The 26120-nt window shown below is 40.1% G+C and overlaps 1 protein-coding gene across 2 annotated transcripts in view; it reads left to right on the forward strand.

Annotated features, from left to right (window-relative positions):
- The window catches only part of kita (KIT proto-oncogene, receptor tyrosine kinase a), a 30862-nt gene extending 6038 nt beyond the window's left edge, over positions 1–24824 (forward strand). The window contains exons 5-21 of one of the 2 annotated variants that reach the window (XM_058072748.2): positions 766–958; positions 1936–2122; positions 3347–3462; positions 3559–3673; positions 5462–5646; positions 8351–8457; positions 8545–8671; positions 11143–11247; positions 12922–13032; positions 13146–13287; positions 15247–15353; positions 15446–15579; positions 17697–17819; positions 20364–20475; positions 20542–20641; positions 21530–21635; positions 22228–24824. In XM_058072748.2, the coding sequence (XP_057928731.2) occupies positions 766–958; positions 1936–2122; positions 3347–3462; positions 3559–3673; positions 5462–5646; positions 8351–8457; positions 8545–8671; positions 11143–11247; positions 12922–13032; positions 13146–13287; positions 15247–15353; positions 15446–15579; positions 17697–17819; positions 20364–20475; positions 20542–20641; positions 21530–21635; positions 22228–22392 (2235 nt within the window). In that variant the 3' untranslated portion in view covers positions 22393–24824. The remainder of the gene's footprint in view (positions 1–765; positions 959–1935; positions 2123–3346; positions 3463–3558; positions 3674–5461; positions 5647–8350; positions 8458–8544; positions 8672–11142; positions 11248–12921; positions 13033–13145; positions 13288–15246; positions 15354–15445; positions 15580–17696; positions 17820–20363; positions 20476–20541; positions 20642–21529; positions 21636–22227) is intronic. The other variant, XM_058072749.2, reaches the window with a different exon arrangement.
- The last annotated feature ends 1296 nt before the right edge of the window (positions 24825–26120 follow it).

The following is a 26120-nucleotide window of genomic DNA, read 5'->3' on the forward strand; positions in this document are numbered from 1 at the left end:
ATATATCTACCGGAGAAAATGGCGACTTCAGTTGTTGAAACATTGTCAAGACATTTTGACTCGTAAAAAAGGTCAGAAAAGTCAGAGTACAGAACTTGAAGGGAACTTCATTGACGGCAACACCGCCATTCACGACTGTGCTAACCGTATTTGACCCTTTATTTGACCATTATTGTTTCATTTAGGATTGTATTTTTTAGCTTTCTTTTGTTGATCTTGTTGATCACTGTGGATGATCATACTACTGAACAAATGTTTCTTATTATTTATTATGATCATTTCAAGCAGGGGTGTCCAAACTGCATCCCCTGGATCATTTCCGTTATTTTTTATTGCCCCACGATAGGAAAATTATTTTAAAAACATTTTTTAGTATGCAGCCTTTGATGGAAAATAAATTGGATACTCCTGGTTTATGGGTTTATACTGAATTGACCCCGATTGTGAAATAATTTTGTCCAAAAATGTGTCACAAAGCACAAATGCAGTATTTTGCGACCCTGCATAGAATCTCCCGCATGAGTGCGAGCATTGGCTTGTGAATGAATGCGTAAGGGATCAAAGTTCACTGCAGTGTAAGCTTCGGGATGTGTGCAATGTATGCGGTCTCACCTTGTGCACGTGTGCTTAACCCCACCGCGTGTGTTTGTGCATGCGTATACTTGTGTGTGTTTGTGTGCCAGCCCGCCGTATCAGTGTATGTGTGCTTGGCAAGGATAGGCGTGCAGACGGGGTTAATCTCTAGAGATCTCTGGGCGTTGACAGGGTGCCGTCTGGTATCCACAGCAACCAGCAAAGGTTGATGCTGCCTCGCGTATCCTGGCCGAGCACTTCAATCACATGCGTGGCGCCACCTTGCACATCGCCAATGTTATGCACCAAGACGCTGGCCGTTACCAATGCGAGGCTGAGAACGAAAAGGGAGTCAGCACACGATCGGTGTGGTTAGACGTCTATGGTGAGTACAGCAAACACTAAAGACAGTTAACGAGCTGTTAAAAAATGTATCTTTAAAAGGATAATAACGCTTACTTTTAAAGGAATAAATGTAGTAATATGTTTATTATTGTGTTTGATGCACAATAATTATTAGGTTGACAGTGGCATGTTGTTTCTAATATTTTGACTACCACAATAGTAAAACCTGCTAGATTAACAGCCAAAAAGCACAACACATCTGAGTTTCATTCCTGTTTCAACCACTGTTTAATATGCATGACTGCCACCTACTGAACTTTATCATGTGTATTATCATTACAATTCTTAAACGTATACAGTGGAACCTTGGTTTCGATGAAAATTATTACCACAAATATGTCTTGATTATTGTACAGCCAATTCACAGTTCACCTAATTCACCAGAATTAATTGTATTTTTGAGTTGAGACACTATAGACAGATTCTGACCAGGGAAGTTGGTTTATGTGTTCATAGAATGCACCCAGAAGGATTACTCTGTATATGTCTTCCTCCTTCCTGCGTTCAAGCACTGCACTATGCGCCGATGATCCATTCAAGCACACTGCGTATTTTGAAGTGTTAGAGGACACTGATGCACGATACATTGACAAAAAAATATTCAATATTCAATCAAAGTCAGTGTTATTTTGAACTCTTGTTATTTATTTTATTTTATTAACAGCAGACATCCATACCTGGTTGCCAGCCAATCACAGGGCACATATAGACAAACAACCATTCACACTCACGTTCATACCTATGGACAATTTTTTTGTAATGTGGGAGGAAACCGGAGTACCTGGAGAACACCTACGCATGCACGGGGAGAACATGCAAACTCCACACAGAGATGGCCAAGCGGAGATTCGAACCCAGATCATCCCGATTGGCCTGTGTTTCACTAAGAGTTGTTTTTTAAAAAAAATATTGCACCTGCAAATCCTAAAACAATATTTGTTTTTGTTTTTCTATTAGATAAAGGATTCATCAACTTAATATCGGCGAGCAACAGAACCATCCACGTGCGATCTGGTGACAGTTTTTCCCTCACGGTGAACATGGAGGCTTATCCCAAGCCCCACACCATATCCTGGAGCTTCATGGGCCAAGAGCTGAAGAACACCAGTGACCATGTCATCACCACGCAAAGTCATGGCTACAGGTACGACCTCGCCTCATGATCCATGCTGGAATTTAGCACTGAGTTGGCTGCGGGCCCTCAATGCTCCACGGCAAATACAGCATAACCCGGAAAAGCCCCTCTGGGTTGTTCGAGTGAAAGCTGACCCATCAGTAATTCTAAATGGATTCCACAGAATGTGAACTTTAAAAGGAATATGACATAATGTTACTCCACATGAGTGTGACACTTTATGTCACACTTTGCAGTACAGTAACCTCTTGTTTATTGCGGTTAATGCGTTCCAGACCCGACTGGGATTAACGAGTTTCCACAACGTAGAATTCCCTATTTATAGATGTTTATTTTTAGAGTTAGAGCATAGAAAACCTGTTTACGACCTTCTAAATACGGTTTGTAACATCATTAGAGCGTTCTATACATTAAATAACGCCCTTACAGTCACAGTCTATAATATCTTAGTGCTTTGTATTTTTATTGTACTTCATTTAGCCATTTTTATGCTTGAAAACGCTTGAACATTTGAAGCGTAATGTAGCAAGGGACGACTGTATGTAAATGTTATTGGAACAGGATGTGAGCTTTTACATCTGTGTTGGACTCTACTAAGTACGGTATTAGTTTGAAACATTAATCAATGAATCCATGTTTGGTTTGGAGAATACCCATAAAGTGCATGTAAAAGAGTAAGCTTAGTGTCATTATACAGTCAATGTTCAGCAAAAGAAACACGGCTAAAATGACCCACACCAATGTCAAATAATACTTCTTTTGGTATTCTTGGTATTTGGCATCTTGGTATTCTTTGGTATTCTGGTAACGGTTCATATGTTTCGGGCATGCTTGGCTAGTTACATCACATGTTTGCACTTGCACAATTCAACATGCCCAAAAAGAAGTATGAAGAAGCAGAGCTTATTTAATCCTACCCCTCAGCAATGACAGATTTTTTTTCATTCTGTGTTTAAGATGTTAAATAGTCACACAGTAGATACCTGTGGAGCTGTCTTGTGCTTTTTAAATGTTGATATCGGGGGACAAGCCATTTATTTAGGGGGGCCATGTACCCCCTCCAGATATTGCACAACCCCTATTTAAATAGGCATTTTTAAATTGCAGAATTTAGTCCTTTGTCCTTCTTCTGTCTGCTGCTGTTTGTGTGTTTTAAAATACCCAAGGGGATAAATAAAGTGTAAAATTGGAATTGAAATATATTTTATTTATTTTATTTATTTTGTTTATCAGGCACAGCAGTGAGCTGAGGTTGGTGCGACTGAAGATGTCAGAAGGCGGCGTTTACACATTTAAAGCCTCCAACCGTGATGCCTCGCTGAATGAGACCTTCACCATTTTTGTCATGAGTGAGTGTCTGCTATTTTTTTGTAATGAGGAGAAGATAATCAGTAACTTCTGTATGTATGTTTCTGTGCTTGGTTGAACCTTTCCTCTCTTCTCAGCTAAACCTGAGATTGTCTCTCACGAGGGCCCGGTAGATGGGCAGGTGCGCTGTGTGGCCGAAGGTTTCCCTGCCCCGCAGATCACATGGTTCTACTGCGAGCAGTCCTATGTCAGGTGAGCTCGACAGAACAGGAAGTGGCTGAACTAAATTAAAGTCTAGAAATATGTAGATAGATTAATCCAGCGGTCCCCAACGAGGCAAGGGGCTGTGGGTTCCAGCATTATAGCAATGTAATGTGTCTTATTTGGTATGTATTGTGTAAAATTAAGACAGCAAATCAAATTAAAAAGAGAAACTACTGTAAATACAGACCCACCATCAAACAGTATGAGCCTGGAGGTTGTTTTTCAGAGAGAAGATTATTATCTTATTATCGTGCTTTGATGTGTGTGATAAAAGGCAGTGAGCTAGCATGAATTAACTTAAGATTGTGTACTTACCTGCATGCATTCCCACATAGTATCAGCATTTGAGACCAAATATGAGGAGAAAAAAAAAAGGAAAATATAGTATAGTAGTAATAGTAATAGTAATGGGAGCACATTGCATGGGAGAACATTAGCAAGGACCATCGAACAAAATCAAATTAGTAGTAGTAGTAGTAGGAGCTGTGTTATTATTGGTAGTAGTTGGTCAAGGGGGTCATGCAGGTTGCACACACTGAGGTCACACCAGAGACGCGCCCGTCAATCAGGAATGATGATGACGATGTAATGTCAGATTGCGAGATTTGAGGGGAGTTGTCTTGTTGTGAGAAGGCCTAGGTTGTGAGAAGTCACATGGTTGTACTACTATACAGAGACAATTTACATTATATGGTTCTTTGAAGGGAGCTGAATTGTCTTTCAGCTTTTCTCATCCCCATTTGTCTGGGTTGGCGGCCTGTACTGGAAATCTCCAGTGGCTGGGACTAATTGCTGTAGATGACTTACAAAAGACATATTCATTTTATGTAGTGCCTTCCTGTACTGCAGTATTCTGCACGTCTTTCTTTTGTCAAGCTGTTCCTAATCAGTTGGCAAGTACATGCGGAGCAGCGCAACCTGAGCTCACCCCATTGACTGCAAAGCACATAAATAAGCGCTGCGGCGTCAAATATGGAGCCTGGTGGAAAAATTCAAACTGCACTGAATCCAAATGTGCGTCATTGTTACGTACAGTCACAGTATGCAGATTTGTTTCTTTTACAGAAAAGAATGTATATGCTACTGTTGTAACCATAACACACATCTGCAAACAACAAAATAAATCCCTCTATCTTTGTACAGATTCTCACTTTCTTCCTTGGCCCATGCGTCACTCCTCTACAAAGCATTAGGTTGGGTTGTTTTGGCGTAATCTTGGTATCCGCCATTATTTGCTGTTTTGCTACGTCAAAATGGCTGCTGCGAAAAAGGTTGTTAAAACATCAAAGCCAGTGTTGGCCCAAGACCTATACAGTACAGTGCACATCAAAACTGTGTTAAATTAAAAAAACAAATACCATAAGATAATACAGGAAGCGGTAGTATTCCTTCGCTCCGCTAGCATCATATAGCATAGTACACAAGATTAGCATTAGCTTGACTTGCATCATTGCTGCTTTCTAAAAAACAATAACACTCAAGCAAAGGTGTGACACTAGCTCGGTTATTATAACAACAAGTACTATAAATTAATCACTTACTTCAAAACATTTTATTTTGCCGATAATTACTTTAACCTCTGAGTTTTTACTGAACATTAGAACTCTTGGCTGCCCATAGAAGTGCCTGGCTAAAATCGTAACAAATCATTGTCTGTATCAACCAAGACCACTAATAACAGGATTGCTGATCTTGACAGATTTTTTTGTGTGTGTCAACAATGTCTAATCCTCTCCTCCTCTATGGTTGAACCCCCTCTCCCGCGCCTCACTCCAGGTGCTCTCAGCAGGTGAATGCCACCCAGGAAGAGAACAACATCATTACCATCACGCTGTTCAGTCCCATGTTTGGCAAGACAGAGGTTGAGAGTCGGGTGAATGTCAGCCGGGGACGCTTCAGCACCTTGGAGTGTGTGGCCACTGTGGAAGGGGAGCAGGCCTACACGCTCTTCTCCATCAGTGGTGAGACAGCAACACAAACACAACAAAGTTACACTTAATATGCTAATGTAGTTAACTCATTCAAAACAATATTTATGGATTTAAAAATTTCAAAAAAGGCACATACAAGTAAATGATAAAACTAATAATAATAAAACTATATCATTAAGATATCCTATACTTTTTTCCTATATATTTTCAGAAATCCTTTACAAAGGTTTTTTATTTATATTTTATTGTTTTTGAATTTTATTTTTCACTTTTAATAATTTATAAAAATGTCCATCAATGTGGAAAATATAAGAAAATGTAATTAAAAAAATTACTATTTTACTACATATTTTACACAGTTCACGATCTATAATTACATCATTAAAATGTAATAGTAATAGTAAAAGTACAACATTTGTTCCTTAATTTTTTTAAATACGAGGTGTCCAGCTTTTGATGACATTATAAAAATAATAATGATATTTATGAAAATGATCATTATGAAAATAATTATCCTGTAAAAAACTGTAATATGTCAAACCAAATTTTAATCCAGGATTGTGTTCCTCCTGGTGTCAAATTAAATGACATTATACAGTATTATTATAGTTTTGTAAAATGCTTAACGTACAACACAATGTTCAGCTTGTATCAATTGGTTAAGCATACAGGGGTCAGTTTTGAACCTTGACAAGGTTACCAAATATGGTTCCAGATGAGATCTGTTAGGCTTGTGTTGTTATAGTGCCTTATGTCATCTTACAAGTTGTTTTTTTATTTAAGTACAGTATAAATGCAGCCGACTGCAATAATCACATACATACTTAAAAGTATTAAAAGGCAAGACAATCTGTCCCAACTCCAAATATTGATTAAATGCAAGATTTTGGCTAAGATGAACCGTCTGCCATAAACACAAGCAAAGAGAGATACGTCCCTTGAACATGATTGGCTCTGATAACTTGAGTCCATTGTTTACTTTATGACTCCAAATCCACCATGTCATAACAGCTTCCCCATCTGCCACTTCATGTCCCCCAAAGAGGCAGTACAACGCGACTGGCGGAGGTTTGAGAGGGCCGCCCACGCTCTCGCCGCAATTCTCCGCCAGACCGGGCGGAGGCAGGGGGGAGTGTGGTGGAGCGTGGCGGGAGGTGTGCTGTTTGCTGCTGCGGGGGCCTTTTCGGAGGCTCGGAGGTGTCAGTGAGCTGCAGCCAGCAGAGAACATGCAGAGCTTTAGAACTCACTGACAGGTTTACTGGGGATTTGTTCCTGCAGACTCTGCATTCTCAGATTTGAAGTGGGGAGAAAGCTTCTTATCTCTAAAGAGCTTACTTCAGCCCACTGGACAGAGGAACAACAGTAAGGCCAGGCACGAAGGAACTCAACAATGTATATACACAATGACTCACCACAGCTGGAAAAAGAAGACCACTCGGTCATTAAAGCACATTTAGAAAAAATATTCAACCGTATAGGTCATGTGTTCCCAAAGCGTTGATGACCTCATTAAACGGCAACATTTCAACCACTGACAACAACCCCATTCTTTATACTGGACATAAATTTGAAAAAAGGGGATCAGAGTATCAAATTTGAATGGAGTTGGCAATGTTATGCACTGTACTGAAGGGAACAGTCAAGGCAGGCATGAAAGAACTGAACACATGATGAATGTAAGAACATAAAAACACTCTTTAATTATGGAATATTATGGCCTGTGTTGGAAAAACACAAAAGTGTTTACAAAAGTGTTGGAACACAGTCCCTTTTAATTTTGATGGGAATCTGCACTATAAACCATCCCAAAAAATCAATGGAAAATACATTTTAAAAGTCATATTTTAAATTGTATACAATTTAAATTGAGTTTGCAATCATAGGCGATGTATCCAAAGGCAAAACTGTAAAGGCAGAGCATTGTTGGCCTCTCTTAGAAAACTGCCCAACTGCCATTGGAATGTAGCTCTGTGGGTTTGTCCATGTATATAACTGTGCAGATAATCTTCTAACTAAACAGAATACCAATGATCTAGAATAGAAATAAAAGTCATATATATTAAATCTTAGCTTTATTAATGTTTGTAATGCTTTGTACTGCACTTGGTCACAGAACAATGAATAACACTACACAACATAAAACAAATATAAAAACATGGTAGTCATGTCTTTTAACCATGCTGTGTTTCTCATTTGCATAATCTTTGAAAAAATAGTCCAAATCAATTTTGACAGGAACCAACACATGGGTGGCGCCATAAAACATCAAAATTAAATAAAAACCAAAGGACAAGACATCTAAAAAGCCATATATCTGAAATTATATCGAGCACTGCACCTAATAGTAAAACAGGAATAACAAATTAATGAAATGCAAAAACTCAGACGGTCGTAAAAGAAATGATATCATCGCAACAGGTTTTTGAGATTTGTTTAACCGTTTGGGTATTTAGCTTTCCAACAATATTCCCATTAAACCTTGTTGGAATGAGTTTTGCAATCGATTAGTCAATTAATTGATCATTGGGAATTCTGTCAAGTGTGTGGAATAATTAGTGATGAATCAACATCTTGAAGATACTGAGGATGAAATGGCAGACGCGCTGTTGCATCAGCATCTAGGCATGGCCATAGAAAGAAAGATTTCCCCAGCCCTACATATGTTTTTGGACAACAAACTTAGTTTTAAACATCTGCTTGTAGCTGATAGACTGGTGCGTTTGTATCCCTGCAGAGAGAACTGTCCCCCATGGTCTGTTCACGCCACTGCTGATTGGCTCGGTATCAGCAGCATCCATCCTCTGTCTGATCCTTATCATGCTTTTCTACAAGTACCTGCAGGTAGGTACTCTAAACTCTCACCAAGAACATTATGTTTATTTGTCGTGCTTGTCATTCTTTGATTTTTATTGCTTTACTTTGATCCAGAAGCCTAAATACCAGGTTCAGTGGAAGGTGATTGAAGGAATCCACGGGAACAACTACGTGTACATTGACCCCACCCAGCTACCGTACGATCACCAGTGGGAGTTTCCCAGAAACAACCTGCGTTTTGGTGAGCATCCAGCCCGTCCTTGGCATAGTGGTGTCACACATTTATCACACCGGTCTGCAGAGCGTGCCTTGGACCCTAGCATGAAGGTGGCATTTCTGAATCCAGTGACACAAAATTGTAAACTTTGGTAGGCTATATGCGAAGAAGAAAACATAATTATTCTGTGTAAATATAGACATGTGCCATGTGAATTAAGCCAAGCTAAGTGGACTGTTTATAGTCATGTTGCGTCAGGGGTCAATTGGGCCACTTCGGACCATTCATTCATTTTCTACCACTTTTTCCTCACGAGGGTCGCGGGGGGTGCTGGAGCCTATCCCAGCTGTCTTCGGGCTAGAGGCGGGGTACACCCTGAACTGGTCGCCAGTCAATCACAGGGCCACTTCTGACCAGTTATGCTAAAATCAGATTCATTTCTTGGACAGTTCAGGCAGAGTTAGTCCAGAAATTGTGCCTGCACAAACTGGCTAGAACATGCTAACTATTTTCTGAAGGTTGTTGTTTATATGTACGTATATCCCCTTCCAACAAAAGTTAGGGAAATTATGTTTTATTGTTTTTAGCGTTACAAATTGTCTTCTTTTTTGGACAGTCGGCAATGGGTTAATAAACACTTAAATGACTACAGACAGTCTACTTTTAAAAATACATTTTCTCCTACAGAATTGAACAGACATCACAAATCAGTCATGATCCAATATAAACCTTTTAGCAGCTTCAGCAACTTGTATAGAGCAACAGATTGTTCCTGTTCCACATTTGCCCTGCCTCCTGTTGCTAGGCAGAATTGATTTGTGGTAAAGCCCACAGAGTGGGGGGGAATGGCATATACTGTATAGCGCTTAACATGTTAGCTTAACATAGATGACCTGTCCTATTGATGATCAGTCAAGAGGTTTGGTCAGCAAAGTAAATACAAACAGCATAGCGCAAAATGGTCATCGCAAAAGGAATGCTACTCCTTTTTGGCATTTTTGCTGAACTTTCAAGACCCATGGGATATTGAGTTTTAGGACTACATGAACGTTGAAACTATGTACGGAAACTTTAGACTCTCTAATTTTATCAGAAAAAAAGGTTTGCTTCTAGCCTTTTTGGGTCTTTATAAATTGTCAGAAGAACATAGGGTGATTTAAAAATGAGCTTTTTCTGCAAAGAAGCAAATTCAAGCAGAATGGTGACTGACGTGCATATTTTTTGTTTTAGTGACACCTTAAACATCTGAGCAGTTGTTCGAAACAACAAAAACAACACAGGAAAAAAATATTTAGATGACAATATAACTACATTTATTCACAGATTTAGAACATAATAAAAACATAACACAAAATAATCATATATTTACAGAACTTTGCTTGTGTTTGAACTATTTACAGATGTGTGTGTGTAAACTATAGACGTGTGTGCATGTGTGCGTGCGTGTGGGTGACGATCTGCTGGATTTGTCGCCCTTTGCCTGTCAGCATTTTTCATTGCCTACAAGTCAGAAAATCACACACAAGATGTTTAAGACTTTGATCTGTAGCTCCCGTGAAAAAAAGGTAATTATGTCGAGAGACGAATGAATGAGTTAATACAGTGAATGAGTTAATACAGTTGAGATAAGAAATGCTGCAAATGTTGGACAGAAAAAATTGCCTGTGAGAAAATACATATTACAAACACCACAATTTTGCAACTTTACAGAGTGAAGTAACATATAAAAGAAACATATTAAAGAAGATATTGTATTATTATATTTTTATTGTCACTTTTAAATATTTTTTTGGTTCTGGCTTATACAGACTGGTGTAATATATGTAACAATATATTTTTAAATATTACAAAACACCGGTTCGAATACTCTGGTTAAGCACTGTACATGTCAGTCCCACCCGCTCGACTGTTTGGATTGCCCATCAGGAACAGCAATACTGTGACATTCATTCATTCATTCATTTTCTACCGCTTATCCTCACGAGGGTCGCGGGAATACTGTGACAATGCTGCAAAAATAACACTATAAATAATATGAAGCAATATTCTAGTTTCTATTGAATATACAGTAAATGGTGTACCTGAAAGAAAAACAGAGTTGCTACTGTTTGAAATATTGGACAGATTAGGGTAAAACTATCAGATAAACATCAGGATAATTAATGTGGCATGACATGACATCATCCATTGATGGACATGTGGACAAGACAGCAGTACTCCAGTCATGGTGGAATAAGAAGCAAAGCAGTTGCATTGTTAATCATGACGAAACCCCACTCCCTGACAGCAAACACAATACTGTTGACATATTCTGGGTGTTGTTTTTTAGCAGCGCTCCTCCAACAGGATTCTGCATGTCCTGGTGCTTGTGCACACAGCCCCAGGGCTCAACTGGTGTTGTCCCAGTAATGCTGGCAGGCGGCCAATGGAAGGGAAGGGAGGGGGTGACGCAGGATGAGGGAATAACAACTTTGTGTCTGTCTTTATGTCCACAGGGAAGACACTGGGTTCTGGCGCCTTTGGGAAAGTGGTGGAAGCGACGGCGTATGGACTGTCCAAAGCGGACTCAGTCACCACGGTGGCGGTCAAGATGCTCAAATGTACGTTTTAGGTGGAGGTCACTATGTGCTTAAGCAAATTTAACTGCTGCTGCTGCTACAGTATGTGCTGTTTTGACACGGTTGTGAATGAATTACTTGCCTGCAGGGGTTGAACAACACGAGTCAGATATCACATGCATTGGATTAAACAGAGACAAGATTATCAACATGATTAAGTAAAGGATGGAAATAAGTCAGGGTGAAAATATACCTAATCTAGCATATATATGATAGTCAAATTGCAAAAGTAAATTGACTTTGTTGATACACTTAGCATATGTTTCTTCTAATTTAAATTAAGGATGAGACAAAATATTGACATTGCTAAGTATCACGTTGCACTTTTCATATTAATATATCTCGAGTGTTTTCCTTTCTTCATTTATATAAACACTGCAATGTAGATATTATTCTTGTATTATGTCAATTATCGCTATATGGTGGTACAACTGTATGGTGATATACCGACCCAAACAATTAGAAACAGCACTATTGAGACTACTAAGAGATAGCGTGACTAGCTCAGCCATCCGGGAGGGGCTCAGAATAGAGCTGCTTCTCCTTCACATCGAGAGGAGTCAGTTGAGGTGGCTCGGGCATCTGGTCCGGATGCCTCCCGGACGCCTCCCTGGTTAGGTGTTCCAGGCATGCCCAGCCAGGAAAAAGCCCCGGGGCAGACCTAGGACACGCTGGAGGGACTATGTCTCACAGCTGGCCTGGGAACACCTTGGTGTCCTCCCGGTGGAGCTGGAGGAGGTGGCCTGGGAACGCCTTGGTGTCCTCCCGGTGGAGCTGGAGGAGGTGGCCTGGGACCGAGAAGTCTGGGCTTCCCTACTAAGACTACTGCCCCCGCGACCCAGACCCGGATAAGCGGAGGAAAATGGATGGATGGACTATTGTAATGCTATCATGCAACTACAACCCATCCATCCATCCAGCCATCCATTTTTTTCCACACTCACGTTCACACCTGTGGAAAATTTTGAGTCGCCAATTAACCCAACATGGATGTTTTTGTGGAAATGTGGGAGGAAGCCAGACTATCCGGAGAAAACCCACACACGAGGAGAACATGCAAATTCCATATACCCAAAGGACAACCATACAACTACAACCATAGGCTTTTAATAAAAACATATTGTTAACTGTCACATCAGTGAATAAACCCATCTTTTTAGGTTACCTATTATGCAACAGTGACTTTTTATTGATGTTCTGACAGTAATAGGTGTGTGTAGAGCCGGTTTATGATCACCAAACGTGAGAAAAATCCTTCATCTTCCTTAATTGTTTGCTCCAATTTTGAGAGAAGAGGCACTCCATCCCTCGTTTCTTCCTGATGGACATGATACCGCCGCTGACCCACCCCAAGCTAGATGAGGTCACCCTGTGTATACAGCTTTGAAACAAGCAGTCTTCATTTTACATTTGAAAATGCAGCCTGATGCGCTGCCAACCTCCAGTCAAATTTGATAATTTAGTTTCCTCATTGAATAGGCTGACGTAGTATGATGTGGCCCGAAGCAATATTGCCCACGTCGCTATGCTGGCGTTGCCAATGTTTGTGTCTTCCTGTTCCACTCTTTAATAATATAAGATTGTGGGATCTCTATGATGGTGTGATAAAAAATTTAAAATTGACCTTCTGACGTTCCTGTTATTATTATTCTGCAGCGAGCGCTCATGCCACTGAGAAGGAGGCCCTGATGTCTGAACTGAAGGTCCTCAGCTACTTGGGCAACCACATGAACATTGTCAACCTGCTGGGAGCTTGTACTGTGGGAGGTGCGTTATTCTCATTAAAAGTGGAGAACGTTAGAGCCCATACCAAAGTCGTTATGAGAGCATTGCGGTCATTTTAATTAACCATGATGTGTTTTGTGTGTCTGTGGCTGCAGGCCCCACGCTGGTGATTACAGAGTACTGCTGCTTTGGTGACCTGCTTAACTTTCTGCGCAGGAAAAGAGAATCTTTTATCATCTCTAAGATGGAGGAAGATAGCTACTATCGGAATATCCAGTCGCAGAGAGAAACTGCGGGGTCAGTTGTTATACCGCATTCAGAGTACCCACTTCCTGTTGTCACACTTTTTAGATCATCAAAAATGTTAATATTAGTCAATGACAAGGCACCTGAATACAAACTATCGAAAAAATCCAAACCTATATGGCCCTGTGTGAAAAAGTGATTTCCCCCAAACCCAATGACTGTTTGAGCCATCTTTAGCAGCAACAACTGCAATCAAGCATTTGTGATAACTTGCAATGAGTCTCTTACAGCACTGTGGAAGAACTTTGGCTCATTGGCCTGCTCTTTTCAGATTGAAGTCACAAACAAATGGTCACAATCTTCGGGATTTGTTGGGAGACAACATAATTTATGGTTCCATTTATCACAGGAAGTCTTCCGGGTCCTGAAGCAGCAAAACATCCCCAGACCATCACACTACCACCACAATATTTTACTATCGGTATGATTTTTTTTTTCTGAAATGCGGCTTTACTTTTTTGCCAGATGTAATGGGACACATACCTTCCAAAAAGTTCAGCTTTTGTCTTGTCAGATCACAGAGTATTTTCCCAAAATCGTCAAGATGTTTTCTGGCAAAATTGAGGAAGTGGAGAGCCTTAATGTTCTTTTTGTTCAGCAGTGGTTTTCGACATGGAACTCTGCCATGAATGCCATTTGTACCCAATGTCTTTCTTATGGTGGAGTCATGAACACTAAACTGAGGCAAGTGAGGCTTGCAGTTCTTTGGATGTTGTTGTGGGTTCTTTTGTGACCTGTTGGATGAGTCATCACTGTGCTCTTTGGGGTAATTTTGGTTGGTTGGCCACTCCTGAGAAGATTCACCAATGCCCAAAAGAAGGGCCATTTGTGGATAATGGCTTTCACTGTGGTTTGCTGGAGTCCCAAAGCTTTATGAATGGCCTATAACCTTTTCTAGACTGATAGAGTTCATTCATTCATTCATTTTCTACCGCTTATCCTCACGAGGGTCGCGGGGGTGCTGGAGCCTATCACAGCTGTCTTCAGGCAAGAGGCGGGGTACACCCTGGACTGGTCGCCAGCCAATCACAGGGCACATATAGACAAACAACCATTCACTCTCACATTCATACCTATGGACAATTTGGAGTCGCCAATTAACCTAGCATGTTTTTGGAATGTGGGAGGAAACCGGAGTACCCGGAGAAAACCCACGCATGCACGGGGAGAACAAGCAAACTCCACACAGAGATGGCCGAGGGTGGGATTGAACCCATCTCTCCTAGCTGTGAGGTCTGCGCGCTAACCACTCGAGCGCCGTGCAGCCCCTGATAGAGTTCAGTTAAGTTTTAAAAGGCGGCTGCAATCATTTTCACACAGGGTCATGTAGGTTTGTATTTTTTTTCTTCCCTTAACAATAATAGGTGGACTTTAAAAACAGCATTTTGGGTTCAGTTGTGTTGTCAATGACTAAACTAATTTTTTAAAATCAATTTGTTTAATCAATTCCAATAATGATCCACCACATTTATAGCACTTAGGTAGTCATTAAAGCTGAGTTTGTTGTTTTCCGACATTCACTAACAAGTATAGTGATACTATTGTTATTGTACAAACATTGAAATGCATTTTGGTTTTGTTGCATTGTATTGATCACATTCATTGTGTTGGTATGCTATGGTTTTCATGTTAACATCATTATTATCATGATAATATCATGATATCAAGTCGGATTGACTTCTATGTGGACAACACAATATGTCATCCTTATGTGTATTCTTTTAAGTCAAAAATAGGTTGTATTTCAAAAGCGATGTGAACACCTACACACACAAATGAGAAAATAATCTGAATCGAGCGTGAAGGCCTGGAGTGTAAACCTAGCCTCCAGAGTGTTTAGTGTGAGCTTGAGGAAATAGCCAAGTGGTATTTACTATCCAGAACGTGCGTAGGAGGAAGGTGTTTGCACGTGGGCTCCTTCTCAGACTGCTCCTTTCCTCCTCCTCGCAGTGACAGCTTGAACGGCTACATGAGCATGAGGCCTTCTGCCGCTGGCGAGCCGCCATCATCATCATCACCATCTTCATCCGGCGAGAAGAGGTGCTCGTTCCGGAAAGGCGAGTCGAACTCTCTTTGAATTCGTCCCCTCGTATTTGCAATGAAAAACATCCGAAGTGAAGTTAAAAGCCATTTTTCCTTCCTCTTTCAGGTGGTGGTTCTCACACTGGAGGAGACGACGAGGAAGAAATGTTTGAGGACGATGGTCTGTGTCTTGATACTGAAGACCTTCTCAGCTTCTCCTACCAAGTGGCCAAAGGGATGGAATTCTTAGCCTCCAAGAATGTGAGTTACTTGATTAGGTATAATTATGAATAACCACAATACAATATTATATTAGGTAACTAAATAATAACCAAGGTTTACTACTATTTCCAATGCAACTTTTAAGGTTGCACACAATCCATTACAAACTCCTGTTTGAGTTTAATACCAAGATTTGAATTGGAAATAAAAATACAGGTGGTTCTCATGTTACGACATGGTTATGAACACACTGCCTTAAGTTGTTGAAAACGAAAAACGGAACCAGGTATGTGTGCCTCACATGTACACATGAATATGTACATGGAGTAATACATAGCTCAGGCTCATTGCACTGAGGAAGGACACCATCACTTTTGTTCTTTTTAGTTAACTTAACTTTAATCTACAATACGAAATTAGACATTGTAAAATACGCAGTGGAGAAATCAACATTGGCTGCATACCCTTTTCCAAGATGATCAAACGACATGACCTTCATCAAAGATAATGATGGTGCACAATTTCAAGTACCAGTTGAAAACTTACACTGTTGGATCTTGAGGAGGTTTGAAGTAGAGCTTCAAAATGCAAAAAGAAGAAATGGGAGTGAGACAAAAATGTTTTTTTTGAGTAAGCAATTTAATGAAAACTCACAGGGTGTCACCAGCTGATGAAAAGACCATAGCTAAAAAACATTTTCCAACATTTGGCCCGAGGATGGTCCTGTGTCTTGATGGACAGCCAATGGCATCCAGTGGGGCGGTGACTACTTGTCTTTCTGCTCCATAACCCAGAGGATCTTTGAAGACCTTTCAAATAACTGTCTTACCACGCCCAACCTCAGCAGCAGTGGTGCACTGCGAGAGGCCTTGCTTATGCAGCTCAAGAATCTAACAGCTTTCAAAGACAGAAAGCTTTTTTGCCTTTGCCATCAAAACGTTATGTCAGTGTGAACACCTGATAGAAAATGACATTGATTTTAGCTTTTAAACTTTTGATCAGCTGGTGAACTGCCTATTTCACTTTAATGCTTCCATCCATCCATTTTCTATGCCGCTTTTCCTCACTAGGGTCGTGGGTATGCTGGAGCCTATCCCAGCTATCTTTGGGCGAGAGGCGGGGTACACTCTGGACTGGTCGCACTTTAATGCTTGTTTGCAATAAGTTACTCACTTTTTGTCTCATTCCCACCCCTTCTGTTTGCCTTTTGAAGCTGTACTTAGAACCCCCTGAAGATCAAACAGTGGGCTTGGGCACATGTGGGCTACAATAAAATCTATATTTGTATAGATTTTTTATTTTGATTCCTCTTTTCATGTATTTTATACATTTATCTGAAAGACCTGCAACAGGCACAATAATAGCAATGATAATCATCATAATAATATCACAGGCGAAAATCTAAAATTCAATCCTGAACCCCTGACGTCACTTCCTGTCCACCACCCATTCACGACCCATTCCTACTAACACCGAAACACATTCACTGTGACACACACACACACAAAACCTTGAGTTTTATTTATAACTTAAATGGTAGGCAACAATTTGTTTTAATAACGATTAGATTCTTATCACGATTCGTGATTGCCGATACAATTTAAGGATGATATTGGCTCATTGAGAACGATACGATCCAAAACGATTCAGTAACTCTGAATTGATTCATTAACTTTTTAGCCAAACATTTAACCAGTGTGACTGTGAAATAAATACCAGGATGCTGGACAGTGTTATTCCATTTATAAGGAAGCAATCCCATTTTGCAGAAATTCACTTCTCACAGTTGGATCTGGAACCAATTAACCACAATAAATGAGGTATTACTGTGTTTCCACTTCCTGTAATGCATCTCAGTACTTTTGTGGTGATCGCACTCTTGATTTATCGAATTCCTGTTATCCCTGTTTACACAAAGATTGGCTCATGTTTCCACCGCCGGTAAGTGTACCCAAAGAGCATGTTGCAGCCTGCTGGTGAAAATTTAATTTAACTTGCCAGCAGAGCCAGAGATCCTGTGGCCAAACACGTCTGCGTATTGCCGTTACAGAGTCGAGTGTCGGCACAGACACCAAGATGGAAAAACAACACTAATACGATATTGTCCATCAGTCATGCATAGAAGGCGTCTCATTAGTGCTGTGCTTTCTTCCCAGTGTATTCACAGAGACCTGGCAGCCAGGAACATACTGCTGACTCAAGGACGGGTGGCAAAGATCTGTGATTTTGGGCTGGCACGCGACATCACCACAGACTACAACTATGTGGTCAAAGGCAACGTGAGTGTGCAGCCAGGAAGACCTTAACAGAACATCTTTTCTATCATCTTTACCAAAGCCATTCAGTTCCACTTCTGTCATTACATATGTAATATACATATTACATAGAATTAGTCTCCATCCCATCCATCCATTTTCTATGCTGCTTATCCTCACTAGGGTTGCGGTTATGCTGGAGCCCATGAGTCTCCATATTTAAATCTTTTATGATTTAACATGAATGGAATGAGTAACTATCACCTCACAAATATGAACAGTTATCCTTTATTTGCACCCCGTTTTACTGTAACAAGTTCTTCCATGGGCTATGTACCACTTCTCTAATAAACTAAACGAACAAAAAAATAAGCAAATGAAATGAATTAATTAAACAGCATCAGAATGGAGAATCATTAGGAACCAGTATCGAAACAAGGAATCTGAATCGTTCACGTTCAAACAATGCCCAACTTGGGCTTAACCAACATGGCAAATAAAGTCCCTGGCGTCTTTCTATATAATACAATTACCAGGCTGCACTACCTAATGTATTATATGTGGTAGGGCTGTCAATCGATTAAAATAAAATAATTAAAATAAGATAAAAATAATAAAATAAGATTAAAATAAAATTGTGATTAATCACATTTTGTCTATAGTTAACTCTGAATTAATCACATTGAATTGCAGATAGAAGTAAGTTTTTATCTATAATAAGTAGACATCCATTTGATCAGGAGGTGAGTTATCATAATCCGTAAATATCAGCAGGTTGCTGGTGCTAATGTTTGCAGTGCCATGCAACAATGTCTTTTTGGATAATTAGCACACAGTCTAAACTATGAGAAGTCTAAACCTCTACGTGTTTGCCAGGTTTGATGTGGAGTTTTTTTATACGCTGCTTGTTTGGTCTTGTTGGGCATACACAAATGTGACGCAAAGATGGTCTCTTAGATGTGTTGGCATTTCCTTTGAGTTCCGCCTGTGCAGAATTGGACAGGCTTGATAGTTAGGTGGGTGATCACTGCTAGTGTTTGACATGTCTGGCTCCATCTTTAAGATCACTATGGCACCAGCCAGGTTCTCCTACCCATTAATCACGGCAGGTGAGATGTTTTTGCATCATTATTTCCCCACTTCCATTTTTTTTCCACTCAGTAAGGAATGTAATTTAAAATGTGGCAAAGTACAATACTTCCAAGTAAAAGTGAAGTCGTAAAATTACACATAAGATTCGATATGGCTTTATTCGTCCCTCAGTGGGGAAATGTGAATTACACAGCAGCAAGAGTACATAATCAGTTAAGCAGTACAAAATACACAATATAGAAAAATAAACAATATAAACAACCCAAGTATTAACAAAATCAACAGTTTTTCCCAGAGTTATATACAATACAGTCTATACACTGAGATCTTGCTAGTGAGTTATTGTGAGGCATTATGGAAATACTTCACATAGAACTTAATATATTGCATTTAGAGCCCTTAATATTGCACATGGAGGTTGATCAGATATTGCACAGTGAATGGGGTCTGGAGTAACTTTACTGACTATAAAAGCAAGTATTACACAGATGTACATAGTGGTGTAGAAGTCTATTGGGAGCAGTGCTCGCCCCTTTTGCTCACCAACAAACAAAGGGTGACGGAACCCTTTGCGCTGCCTTGTACTTAAAGCTGTGGCTAAATAGAAAAAGAGATACCATTCCCCAGTTCATATACAGTATTTTCACCTCTCTTTTGTGACCAAATAAGGTGTTGTCTGCTTTAATAAATACCCTACCTCAAATAGATGCCTTGGGCTCTAATTTCGTGGCGAAGCGCAATGTGGCGCAGGAGTGGTAATTCGGTCCAGCGCACCAAAGGAGGTGTCCACATTTTCAGATTGGCGCAGTGACAATTTAGTGACAAAACATTGCACCAAAGGTGTTTTGAAAGCTCGGCAGCTGTGACCTGGTCTATTCTTGGCGCAGGCGAAGCGCACCGTGCACAGTGGTATATTGGCTGTCAGGCGCACAGGGTACACACATCACCAAAAAACCTCCCAGGCAGGTTTTTCAGAGTGTCGCGCACATTTCAGTGGAATGAACAATCACAGCAACCGCTATTTGATGTAACTGTCTGAACCTGCAAGCACATTTTTGTATTAATTGTCCCATCACATCTGACGTCAGATCAAAGACATTATGTATAATGGGAACTGGGGCGGGGGCAGCGCCTCCCCGAAATATGTATACTATTATAATACATACTTCTCATGCTAAATAAGGTTATATAATATTATAAATAGCTATCACCCTAAGTATGTCTTTGTCAAGCTGGGAGATTTATGTAATTTTTTGGGTTAAAAGTATCAAGTGTACGCTTTTGTACAATTGTCTTTTCTTGATTTATTTGCGCCTGGGCTGCTTCCCAGATCATCATGTGCCTTCAGAGACCCAGTCAACAAAAGTTCAGTAATTCACCATGACGTTTTTCCTGTTGGTTGTTTTTGGTGGTTTTAACCACAACTTTTGAAAAATATTAAATAAAAATTCCCAATTTTGTCCCCTTTCATCTCAGGCTCGCCTCCCAGTCAAATGGATGTCTCCGGAAAGCATCTTTGAGTGCGTATACACATTTGAGAGTGATGTGTGGTCATACGGTATCCTGCTCTGGGAGATCTTCTCGCTAGGTGTGTATGCTCCCATCTGTCTATTTACCTGGGCCGCCTTTGTGAAACTGAATCTTTCCTGCTCAGGAAACAGTCCTTATCCTGGAATGCCAGTGGACGCCAAGTTCTACAAGATGATTAAAGAAGGTTACAGGCTGGAGTCTCCGGAGTTTGCGCCCAGTGAAATGTAAGTTTTGGGAGACAGAAGTGTTTTTGTTGAAAAGCGATGAGGAGTATCAAGAAATGTGAGATCTTAGGGGGGCCCACTCTCATCCTGTTGTACTGGCCGCTCGACAAGCATCTAAATTGATAACTTTTTCTGCAGTAAATAAAAACAACAACAAGACCACACATGTTCATGAAAACACAACTCTGTATTAACGATAAAACACAAATTGTTCATTTTCAATGTCGTGATTTACCTCAAAGAGCAGCCTCCACCCAAACAGGCACCATGTGTCAATTAAAACGCCTACTTTAAACAAGTGAGTATTCAGTGCCTCTCCCCAAATTCTATATATGACTCATTTTGGTCCTCGGGAAAAAGAAAATGTGTGGCAACTGTAAATTCCTCAACAAAAGCACAAACATCGGAGCCCGTTTGAACTCTGATGCCAGCAGAGCAGCATTATATACCAAGTAACCGGTAACCAAACCGTGCAGCCCAGCCTTTGGCTCACGATAGTGCCAAGGAGAAGCCAGAGCTTCAAAACCTTCCATTTCTGTGTGTTTTTGCTATCAAAGTCCGTTGTATTAAGAAAACATTCCATCCCCCAGAATCATAATGGTTGCATGTTTGTCATCCTCCACGGACCAGGAAGTAGCCTGCTAACTACATCTAGACAAACACACATGCAACCCAAAATGTATTTATTATTTTAAATGTTGTTAACAATTAAGCCTTGGTGGAAGTCTGTGCTCAGCTCAGTGACATTCTAGTTTTATGTGGGAATTAGTATTGCAAAAACAAAATACTAAATTGTAGCCGAAGACATTTATACAGTACTGTTCATTATAATCACTGTTATCAATAGTAGTTTTTGTGTTACATTAATGACGTACATGTGCTCCACAGGTATCAGATTATGCACTCCTGCTGGGATGCCGAGCCCATCAAGAGACCCTCATTCAGGAAGGTTGTGGAGAGGATCGAACAGCAGCTGTCTGATGCCACCAAACATGTAGGTGTTTTTTTGCTACCAAAGAAGTATTCATTGTTTTTTTTTTGCAACTTGTACACCCAATCCCATGTCTTTTTTGCGCAAGAGGCGAAAAGGGGTGATGACGCAACTGCACGAAAAGCAGTTTTTCTCTTTTTTTTTTCTGAATAAAGATGACACTCCAGTCTTTCTTTTGTCGGTACCATGTTTATATCGCCCTTGAGCACAATATTCTATGTGCCTTGAAAAATCAGTCAATATCATCAAAAATGTCCCGTACTGTGGTAATGATGATTTGGAGTGCATTACAAAATGGAAATTACTGTAGCTCTCTTTGACCATATGGTCATTTATTACAAATTACAGTATATTGCAGCACACAGTAGCAACAGAACCAATGTTGTAATAATTGTAAGGAGCTCAGCCAGCATTAATAATGTTGATGAGTTCATTGTAAACAACAGTTTAAAGTATAACGCTCATACATGAGTTTCACAAATGAGTAAGAGAAAGGACATTTTAAGCTCATGCAGAGGTAGATAATGATACTTAAAATACAGCTACTGTAGACTTAATGCTCTATCTATCTCCTCCTATCTGACTTCCTTTTCAGATCTATCTGAACTTCAGCTCCAGGCTCATGGTGTCACCCAGAAATGCTACCACGGAGGAGGATCCGAGCATTCCGAGCTCTAGCACCAGCGCTCCCACTCAGCCTTTACTGGCCCAGCACGAGGTCTTCCTGGAGGGGACGGGCCTCGGAGCCCAGCGCGTGTGACGGCCCACCCAGCCCATCTGTCTGGCTGGCCTCATTGAAGAAGTGCCTCTCATGTTCTGCTACCATGACAAAACACTGCCCCTTAAATAATCTTTACAAATCACCACCTTGTGGCACTAAAACACTGGCCGCCCACAACGAAGAACAACATTTCATTATTATTAACATGACTTTTTTGTCTGTGGCTTCAAGGGAGGACAGTTCAAATGATCCCCCCAGTGCCCCCAATATCATTGTGCTTCAAGTCACATCTGTCGTCTGTATCTATTGAAGTTTTTCTGTTTTATTACATTTTTTGTTATTTGTCGTATATTGTTCGTAAAGGAAAAGTAAAAAACGCACTGGAGGCACTTCATATCATTCCATACATAGTGCAGCTTTGGTGTTTTTTTTATGTCAGTATTATTATCAAAATGAAGGTGACATTTATTCAGGGTTCAATTTCAAATGGAGCTACTGGGACACTGTTTATAATAAGCTATTAGCTTTTGAGGAGCTTTCAGATTCCTTTCACTGCCACGCCGCTGGACCATGTTGATGGTCCCAATGTACAATACGGTACACAAGACCTTCACGGACATGCTTTTTTGTCGCTGGGTTGCAATTTAATGTGAGTACGACAAAGGAGAAGCTACATGTAAAATATGTGTTTCCATCCCCTGTCCGACCATTGTTTACATGCTGTGGTACTGCCATTTCTGAGATTTGTTTATTGTTTTTGTGTTGGCCGCGAGTACTACTGTTTTGGACTCATCACTGTTGTACTAACATTGGACTCATTTGGCTGCAGGTCGTTAAGTGTTGTTCATCTCATTGTTCTTCTCGTCCTCCTTTGACTCCAGATGTTCCTTACACAAAACTTCCTATCTTTGTTATGAAGATCACCGGGAAAAGTGTCCTGTTTGTGCGCATGAATGAACATTGTGTGTGTGTGTGAGAGAGAGAGAGAGGGAGAGAAAATGCAACATCTTGTCTTTGTGTGCTTCTCTGAATGTTTAAACCAAATCATTTTTATATTACTATTATATGAGGTGCCACTACTATTCATCAGACGATTTGAAACCAGATAAAACCAGTGTCGTTTTTGGGTGTTCGTTTACATGGCAACAATATTTTGGAAGCAAAAATATTGGCATAACAAACAATGATTAACTAATCAATTGATTGTTATTTTTATAACAATATTTATTTTGCTTGATTATAGCGCAGCTGTTCAGCATCACAGAATAAACTAGTCGAGACCGGATCAACAGCACCCCTGCTGGTCACAGCTTAGTAGTGCACTCCACTATACCTCCATGGCTTTAAACCGCGATTAAATGACAATTAACTCCACTCATTGACAGATCGCAAATCAGACTTTTTTTTTTCGATATGTTACATTGTACATATGGTGACAAATAGTATTTCGAGAACTATTACGGATAAAACCTGGCACTCAATTTTTCCTGTTTACATTATTCGACATTTAACGCCACCTGATTAATTAATTAATCAAATGCAAAAAATTATAATCCATCACAAATTTGAAGTTTTATTTGTTGTCTTTACATCTAAATGCTGAACACAATTGAATTGGTTAGCATAGGCAAAGCAAAACAACAATGGCAGACCACATGTCTCTTTGTTTTTAAACGTATTGCCAGCTAAGATTTGTTTCCACTGCTTATATCTGCCAAATTCTCCATAGTGTATCTAAAAGGCTATTTGGGGAAGAAGAAGAAAAAACACTGCTGTTTTTCTTTTCCAAGATGCGGTTAACAGCTATTGATAGAATTCTACGCTATTAAATCGACTGATTAATCGAATGCTATGCCCATCTCTAGTCCAAAAATCACAAAAAGGATTTCTAATTGAACTTTTTGGGGGGCATTTGGATCAAAAGGCTGAAAACAATAATTTACACATGTGTGCTAAGACGTGATTCATCTGCATTTAATTCCATTCAACAGGTTGAATTTTCAACAATATTAAGCAATAATTTAAATTATTATATTTTGTGTAAAAAAAACAAAACAGTTTTTTTGGTCAGTTTTTTGTTTGTTTCTTTACTGTGTTCGCTTTGCTGTCATGTAACGAATACCCAAAAACGCTGTGTAAATATACAGTACATTTCAGTGTGCATATATTGTAAAGTATTGTCAGAAGGTGATGATCTTAATGAAGAAATGGTACATGAATATCAAAAGTTCTGTTGCTGTTTTTCTCCATGCTTGTACTTGGCAACTTGGTTGCCACGACAACAATTTTTTCTTCATCATTTCAGGAAGTAAACGAAGCCTGGCGGTCACATTTTAATGTTTTCCTCCCTCTGCAGTTTGCTTCATATTTATTGAACCTGAGGCTTGATGACTGCAGTGTTGCTGTGTATAACGGTTGTGTTACATGTGTCATTGTAAATAAAGAAAAGTCTATATTGAATTACCAATAAACACCGCCTTCAAATGCATTACATTCCACGCAAAACATAACCATTACGTTTAATCCAAGCAGCAATAAATTAGGCGTGTGTGTGTCTCGATAGCCGGATGTGTTTGGTCAGTGGAACATGCCAATAAGTGTTTGTCCCCTAGGGCGCATGTCACAAGTAATTCCCATAATCTCTTTGTTGTGAAATGGAGCTTAACGGGCTCTTACTATTGCCAAATGCAAAGACATGGCGTGCCAATGCGCTGCAGTGAGTTATCTCAGGTCACCTTTCGTTTAGAGCGGGTCACATGTGTCCTGTCAATGATGAGCTGGTCTGAAAGTAAATACAAGCTAGGTCTAGCTGAAATAACATGACGCCTATGGCCTTAAAAAAAGTGATTACAAAAGGATAATGGGCCTAATTTACATTTTATTTTCAAACTATTCCTTTGAAAACCAGAGTTTAAAATAAAACGTATTATTGACCTGTAAGTTTGCTTTTTCAACTTTTCTTACCTATAAATGAAGTTTGAATGTTTCTCAATATTCTCATGTTAAATGATGACAAATTTTCACATCATGAGGTTTGCATATTTGGAAATGAGCGCCGAAAGAAGTTTGGGATGGCTATGAACGCTCAGTTTCAGCAAGTTTTTTTCTAACACCTTCCTTATTTGGTGTGCTCGGGTACAAGTTGTAGGCTGCCGCACTGTTTCACTGCTCTGATTTCACACTGTTAGCACAAACAATGGCTTCCAGGATATATTTGCTCAGGTTTGAAGGACAGCTAACTTGCCTAAAGAGGTGGGCAGAAGGGAAAAATGGCCATTTGTGCCCCCAAAACCTAATAACTGGTTGGGCCACCCTAAGCAGCAACTGCAATCAAGTGTTTGCAAAAACTTGCAATAAGAATTGTTGTCGTTCAGGATTCAGATTAGGACTTTGACTAGGCTACTCCAAGGTCCTCATTTTGTTTTTCTTCAGCTATTAGGTGGACTTCCTGACGTGTTCTGGATCGATGTCCTGCTGCAGAACCCAAGCTCGTTTCAGCTTGAGGCCATGAACAGATGGCCGCACATTCTTCTTTTTTTTTGGTAGACAGCAGAATTCATGGTTCCATTTATCACAGCAAGTCTTCCAGGTCCTGAAGCAGAACAACAACCCCGGGGTAATTATGGCCGGCCACTACTGGGAAGTTTCACCATTGTTCCACGTTTCGGCCGTTTGCTTATAATGGATCTCACTGTGGTTTGCTGGACTCCCAAAGCTTTTGAAATGACTTTGTAACCTTTTCCAGACGGATAGATCTCAATTAATCT

Source organism: Doryrhamphus excisus, linkage group LG4 (assembly GCF_037039965.1).
Source record: "Doryrhamphus excisus strain RoL-2023G ecotype Guam linkage group LG4, RoL_Dexc_Guam_v1.1, whole genome shotgun sequence".
NCBI lineage: Eukaryota > Metazoa > Chordata > Actinopteri > Syngnathiformes > Syngnathidae > Doryrhamphus > Doryrhamphus excisus.